The sequence below is a fragment of the Arachis duranensis genome, chromosome 10 (assembly GCF_000817695.3).
Source record: "Arachis duranensis cultivar V14167 chromosome 10, aradu.V14167.gnm2.J7QH, whole genome shotgun sequence".
In the NCBI taxonomy this organism is placed as follows: Eukaryota; Viridiplantae; Streptophyta; class Magnoliopsida; order Fabales; family Fabaceae; genus Arachis; species Arachis duranensis.
Window position 1 is genome coordinate 69,138,414 of NC_029781.3, and position 7,871 is coordinate 69,146,284.

Sequence of the window (7,871 nt, forward strand, 5' to 3'; positions counted from 1 at the left end):
AGTGTATAAGTTTCATCGGGTCTAGGACCGGGTTGGGTCTAATAAATAGGCCCGGTATATATTTTGGGCCTAGTCTAGGTCACATCAAACCCGGTTTCACCCAATCCATCCACACCCTTAATCCTCAGCTGGTCCACGGATGAAGTCAGCTCCCCTAGAGATGTAGTCAATTGGTCCCAATAGTCTTGGGATGGGAAGTACATTTCCTAAGGCATCTCCGGGATCTCTGGTGGAGGTGGATGAATAGGCTCGTGCTGTGGTCCGTGTGCAGGCTCCCTAACGTTTTCCATCCTCCTCTTTATGATGGGTTTATCCTTCTCAATGGGGGTGTCTCCTACTATGCCAACTCCAGCTGCATGGTATAGGAGATAGATGAGGTACGGGAATGCTAGCCTGGCTTGGGTAGAGGCCTTTTCTACAATCTTGTAGATCTCTTGAGGAATTACCTCTTGTGCCTCTACCTTATTTTCAAGCATGATGCAATAGATCATTATTGCTTGGTTAATGGCAACCTCTGATTGGTTACTTGTGGGGATAATGGAGTGTTGGATAAGCTCCAACCATCCTCTAGCCACAGGCTTGAGGTCAAGCCTACCCAATTGGTTGGGCTTGCGTTGTGCGTCCTTCCTCCATTGAGCTCCTTCCACACAAATGTCTGTGAGTACTTGCTCCAATCTTTGGTCAGAGTTGACCCTTTGGGTGTAAGAGTGTGGATCACCTTGCATCCGAGGCAACCGCAGCGCCATTCTTACACTTTTCGGGTTAAAGTCTATGATTTGCTCTCTGACCATGGTGTGCGAGTTTTTTGGCACTGGGTTCACACTAGTGTTATGCTTTTTGGTGACTCAGGCATTAGCATAGAATTCTTGCACCATTAATATTCCAATTGCTAAAATTGGATTGGCTAGAACTTCCCAATCCCTTCTCCAAATTTCTTGTTGGATCTCCAGATATTCATTTTCTTCAAGCCTAAAAGGGACCTCAAGAATCACCCTTTTATACCTCACCACAGCATAAAAGTGATCTTGATGAACCTTGGTGAGGAATCTCCATATTTCCCAAGGTTCGGAGGCAGAAGTAGAGGCTTTTTCCTTTCTCTTCCTTGAGGGTTCGCCGACTTTTGGTGCCATAGAGAAGGAGTAGAAAGAAAAAAGTGGAGCTTTTCAACACCAAACTTAAGAACTTTGCTCGTCCTCGAGCAAATAAAAACAAAAAAAGGAGAATAGTAAAAGTAAGAAGAAAAGATAGAAGGGAAGGGGAAGAAGGCTTCGGCCAAGTGGGGGAAGAAAAGAAGGAAAGAAGTGTTTGAGGGATAAGATGTAAGAAGGGAAGGGTTTTGTGAAGGTGTGAGTATTAGTGATGGAATGAAGGGGTATTTATAGGGGTGGGGAGGGATTAGGTTCGGTCATATGGGAGGGAAGAATAGGGGGAAAGGTTTGAATTTGAAGTTGGGGGGTTCGTGGAAAAAAAGGATGGGAATTATGAAGGGTATTGGGAGGAGTGTGTATTGGGAAGAGAGAAAGGTGATTGGGATGTGATGGATGAATGTGGATGGGCTATAGGGTGTAAGAGAAAAGAGAATGAAGGGAGTGAATGATAGGTAGGGTAGATGGAGATTCTATGGGACCCACTGGCTCTACAAGCTTTTGAACTCGAGTGCTCCTGCCCCTGCGTGGGCGTTGAATGCCAGGTAGGGATACACCTTTTTTTTTTAATTTTTAGCTTAGTGGGGCGTTCAACACCAAGATCGAATGCGCGTTGAACACCCATTGGGGGCCAAAGAAATGGCCCTGGTTGCTTCTGTATAGGCATTGGATGCCTAGCTTCCTCTATTACTGGCGTTGAACACCAGTGAAGCTCCTTGGGGGGCGTTGAATGCCCAAGCTTCTCCCCTTCTGGTGTTTAGTGCCAGTTTTGGCGTTCAATACGAGCAAAGAGATCTCTCTAGGGTTTTCTGTTTTCACTCATAAGCATGTTGTTCCTGTTATATGTGCTACACATGATCACAAACATTAAAAAGTAAGGGAAAACTATGGAAGGAATAGGAAATAATATGAAATTAAACTAAATTAAACAAAGGAAAGAAAATACTATACATATGGTTAGGTTGCCTCCCAACAAGTGCTTCTTAACCGTCATTAGCTTGACAGACAGCTCCTTTACGGAGGTTGATAAGGGCTCAGATCTTCACCCCTCATGGTGAACTTCCGTCATGTGCTCTCCTGGATTAACTCAACATGTTCCAATGACAGGATCCGATTCACTATGTGTGGAATGACTGGATTTCTTGTGAAGACAACTCTCATACCAAGTGAGAAGTCTTCAGTTGGAATCTTCTTGTTCCTCCATCTCTTGGGTACTTTCTTCTACGTACCTCCTTCTTTAGTAGATGGTGATAGATGCCTAACACAAAACTTAGGTTATGTTAGGGGACTCTGTAATGCTCTCTACTGAGAGAGAAGGTTGGAACACTAAGTATTGCACAGTAGTACCTCCTTTGTCTGATAGAGAGTTAGAGTTGGGGATCTTGAACAGGATGTGATCTTCATTCAACCTCAGGACTAGCTCTCCTTTTTCCACATCAATCAAGGCCTTCCTAGTAGCTAGGAAAGGCCTTCCAAGTATGATGGGGTCATCTCTATCCTCCCCAGTGTCTAATATCACGAAGTCCGCAGGGAGGTAAAGGTTTTCAACCTTTACAAGAACGTTTTCCACCACGCCATATTCCTGTTTCAGGGACATATTTGCCATCTCCAGTGAGATTCTAGTGTGCTGCATCTCTTGGATCCCTAGCTTCTTCATTACAGAAAGAGGCATAAGGTTGATGCTAGAGCCAAAGTCGTACAATGCTCTCTCAAAGGTGATGGTCCCTATAGTATAGGGAATCAGAAAGTTTTCGGGATCTGGCATCTTCGGAGGCAGCTTCTTCTGGACCAAGGCACTGTATTCCTTGGTTAGTATCACCATCTCATCTCCCTTCAGGGCTGTCTTCTCAGAGATAGTATTGTTCAAACAGGCCATACAAGGAGGTTCCTTCTCCAATGCCTCTGCAAAAGAGATATTGGGTTGCAGCTTTCTAAGGATTGCCAAGAATCGAGCAAGTTTTTCCTCCTTAGGTTCCTCTTGCACATCTGGAGAAGATTGTTCTTTAGGCTCCTCCATCTTCATAAAGTCATGTATGGGGACACTCTCAGTCTCCACCTGAGCCTTGATCTCCGTCAGTTCCTCAGTAGCAGGCTCCTCCTTGGGTTCAGCCTCAGCTTCCATAGTGAGGGCCGTGCACTCTTCATTTGGATTCACCATAGTGTTGCTTGGAAGAGTGTTAGAGGGGATCTCTGGGATCTTCTTACTCAGCTGACCTACCTGAATCTCCAAGTTTATGATGAAAGACCTAGTTTCTGCCATAAAACTATGAGTGGTCTTGGAGAGGTTAGAGACTATAGTAGCCAGGTCAGAGAAGCTTTGTGTGGGAGTCTCCATATACTACTGAGAGGGTTGAAATGGTCTGTTGTTGAACCTGTACTGGTTTATTCCACCCTGATTGCTGTTGAAGCATTATTGAGGCTTCTACTGATCTCTCCACACAAAGTTGTGGTGGTTCCTCCATCCCTGATTGAAAGTATTCGAATAGGGATTGTTGTTGGAGTTTTTGGAGGAGTTTCCCATGTAATTCACCTCCTCCATTATGGTCCAAGCATAGTCACCAGTATCCACTTCATACGTTGTCTCTAGGGAGTACGTAGCTAAGCTCTGCGCCCCACTCAAGTACTAAGAGATCATATTGATCTATTAGGACATGAGCTTGTTCTGAGCCAAGATGACGTCCAGTGTATCCACTTCCATGACTCCTCTCTTTTAAGCTGCCCCATTGTTCACAGGGTTCCTCTCAGAAGTGTACATGTGTTGGTTGTTGGCAACTATATCAATGAGGTATGGCACCTCCTCAAGCATCTTTTTCATGTGGAGTGAGCCACCAGCAGAGTGGTCCAGTGCCATCTTAGACATTTCAGGGAGGCCATCATTGAAGATCTCTAACCTAGTCCACTCTAAGATTATGTCAGAAGGGCATCTTCTGATCAGCTGCTTGTACCTCTCCCAAGCTTTATAGAGGGACTCTCCCTCTTTCTGTCTGAAAGTCTAGACTTCCACCCTTAGCTTGCTCAGCTTCTGAGGTAGAAAGAACTTGGTCAAGAATTCATTGACCGCTTTCTCCCATGTGTCCAGGCTCTCCTTAGGCTGAGAGTCCAGCCATAGCCTTACTCTGTCCCTTACAGCAAAGGGGAAGAGCATAAGCTTATAAACCTCTAGATCTACTTCATTGGTCTTGACAGTGTCACAGATTTGCAAGAAATCAGAGATGAATTTGTTGGGGTCCTCCTGCGGAAGCCCATGAAACTGGAAATTCTGTTGCACTAGAGTGACCAGTTGAGGCTTAAGCTCAAAGTTGTTCGCACCAATGGCAGGTATGGAGATGCTGCACCCATAGAAGTCAGAATTGGATGCAGTATAAGATCCAAGGACCTTTCTTCCATCTCCTCCAACTTCTAGATTAGCTGCTATTATTGTATCTACAGCTTCTTGCTCAAGAGCTTCCGTGAGATTATCTCTGGCTCTGCCAGCTTGAGCTTGCTACAAACATTTTCTTAAGAGTTTCTCATGTTCAGGATCAGGATCAATAAGGACTTCTCTATCCCTATTCCTAATCATAAACAAGAAGAAAGAGACCAAGAAGAGTAAAAGAAGGAAGTCTCTATGTCAGAATATATAGGACTCCTTGTGAGAAACTAAGATAAAAAGAAAAGAGGATAAAGGTGTTTTTTATTTAAAAAGGAGTTTTCGAAAATAAAGAGGGGGAATAGTTTGAAAATTTTTGAAAAAGATGAGAGAGAAAGAGGTTAAGAATTTTTTAAAAAGAAGAAAGAGAAAGAAGAATTAAAGAGACACCAAACTTTCAAAATTAAAAGAAGCTGAAGCAAACAACTAACTAACAAGATTTGAAAATAAGTTAGGGGATTTGATTTTGAAAATTTTTGAAATTTAAAAAGAAAAAGTCAAAAGAAATTTTTGAAATTCAAAAATTAAAAAGATAAGGTCAAAAGAGAGAAACAAGATAAGATAAGATTTGAAAATTTAAAGATTTTAAAATTCAAATTTGAAAGAAAGAAAGACTAACAGACTACTAAACTTTTAAAATTTGAATTTTAAAATAAAATAAGAAAAGCTTTTGAAATTCAAATTTAATGGAAAGAGAATCTAACAAAATACTAAACCTTTAAAAATTGAATTTAAAAGAAAGATAAGATAACAAAATGTTGAAATCAAAGAAAAAGATAAGATAAAAGATTTAAAGATCAAACAAAAGATAAACATGATAATGTTAAAGAAAATAAAATAAAACAAAAAGAACACTAAAGAGATACCAAACTTAAAATTTAAAACCAAGATAGGAAAAGATTTTTAAAAGTTTCGAATTAAAGAATATATATTTTTTGTTGAAAAATTAAAAAGAAAGGACAAATACTAAATGGACACCAAACTTAAAAATTTTAAAATAAAAAAACACAATTTTCAAAAATTAGAGAGAGAGAGAGAGAGAAACACTAAAGGACACCAAAACTTAAAAGTTTTAAAATCAAACAAAAGAAAATAACACAAAAATTTCGAACAAGAAGAAAGGAAATAAAGAACAATTTTCGAAAAGAATTCAGAAAAGAAAAATTAACAAAAATCAAAAGGACACCAAACTTAAGAATTGACACCAGACTCAACAAAAGAAAAAGATGACTAAAAACAAAATTTTTTGAAAAATATTTTTAAAGAGTTTTTAAAAATTAACAAGAAAAGAAATTAAAAGAAGAACTAGTAAAAAGTACCTGATCTAAGGAGCAAGACAACCGGTAGTTTGTCAATCTCGAACAATCCCCAGCAACGGCGCCAAAAACTTGGTGTGCGAAATTGAACTCGCACAACTTCACCGACACGTGCACCGAGTCGTCCAAGTAATACCTCAGGTGAGTGAGGGTCGATCCCACGAGGATTGTTGGATTGAGCAAGCAATGGTTATCTTGCAGATATTAGTCAGACGAACAGAAAGATAATTGTTGTTGTTGTAGGCGCATAAAACAAAATAATAAAGAAAGCAATAAAGAATTAACGTAAAAACAATAATAAGAGAACAGTTAAGGCTTTGGAGATGCTTTATCTTTCCAGATTAATACTTTTTACCAACTACTTTAACAATGAATGATTCGTTCTATGGCAAATCTGTAAGTGATTAACGCCCTGGATCATGGTCAATTAATCTCCTCTAATCCATATCAAACGCCATGGATCGTGGTCATTCAATATGAACGAGGGTGAAGCCCACGCAATTCATCCTCACTTGATCCTACTTAAAACGCCACAGACAAGGTCAGATCTTCCGGATCAGAGAATGAAGCTCAATGTTTTAGCCTTAGTGCCACAAAAACCTCATTACCCATAACTAACGTGATTATATGTCACTTATCTCAATTAGCCCAGATAAATTATTGGTCTAGGTGATGCATTCTCAAGCTTATAACTCAATGCTATTCGGGTCAGGACTCTCAAGAACTCGTGTAGAATAAGGGGTCATACTCTCATTCCACTCCAGATTCATTAGATAAAGAATGACAATACATCATAGAATAGAATCAAACATATATTAAAATAGAGAAGTAATCATATTAATCCATAGGAATAAGCAGAGCTCCTAACCTTAACACAGGAAGTTTAGTTGCTCATAATTTACAGAGAAAACGGAGGAGATCTGTCTAATGCTGTACGAACTCTCCCTTAATCCTAAGTGATCTCCTCTTTAAGTAGTAAATACTAACCCTAAGAAATGTTAAATTTAAATTAAAAAGTATAAAGATAAGACTGCATTAGCTAAGGAGTGCTAAAATCCACTTTGGGCCCACTTTCGTTGAGTGCTTTGTCCAAGCCTGGTGTTCAACTTGGGGAATGGGCATTGAACGCCAGCTAGCGGGTGAAGGTGCTGCTCCCTTGGCCTTTGGTGGTGTTGAACGCCAGTTTTGGGCGTTCAACGCTGTGCTTGCTCCCTTTGGGGCGTTGAACTCCAGATGTGGACGTTCAATGCCAGTTATGGGGAGTGATCTGGAAGAGAAGTATAGATTATTATATATTTTTGGAAAGAACTAGAAGTTAGCTTTCCAACGCCGTTAAGAACGTGTCAATTGGATCTCTGTAGCTCAAGAAATATTTGTTGTAATGCACAGAGGTCAGGACTTGACAGCATCTACTATCCTTTCTTCAGCTCTGAATAAGACTTTGCCAATCTTGCTAATTTTACCCAAAAATCACTTATAATCATAGGAAAAACATAAAAATTCAAAGTAACATCCAAAAGGTGAATTTTGCACTAAAACATACTAAAACTTACGAAAATGAGCAAAATCTAACTAAAAATAATATGAAAATGCTATGAAAAAGCGTATAAGAAATCTATTTATCACAAGCACTACCCACCGTTCAGGCGCCCCCAGCCACCCCAACCCCCAAGACCGCAACCATAATGCGTTCAACATCCTAATTCGGTGCTGTTGCCTGCATCTATTGCCGGCGCTATTGCTGTAGCATCCATTGCCGGTGTCGTTACTATAGCATCTCGCTATCTCCCCTCGGTCATCACTCCTCACGAGTCATAAGTCATGCGGTCTGGAAGTTATATTCATGCTCACGCCGTCTCGCCATCTCCTTATTAGGCTCTAAGCTCGCACCCCGGACCACTGTCATGCCACTCCTCACAGGTTGTTCCCACCGTCGCTGACTTGCCACTGCACCTCGGTCCTCCTGCCTTCACTGCTGCTCCGTCTAGCCATCGTCGCTGC

At 40.8% G+C, this 7,871-nt stretch overlaps 1 protein-coding gene across 1 annotated transcript; it reads right to left on the bottom strand.

Annotated features, from left to right (window-relative positions):
* Positions 1-2,415: 2,415 nt before the first annotated feature.
* On the bottom strand, positions 2,416-3,480 carry LOC107470148 (uncharacterized). The gene has a single exon (XM_016089539.1). The coding sequence runs from the start codon at positions 3,478-3,480 to the stop codon at positions 2,416-2,418; it is 1,065 nt and encodes a 354-aa protein (XP_015945025.1).
* Between the last annotated feature and the right edge of the window lie 4,391 nt (positions 3,481-7,871).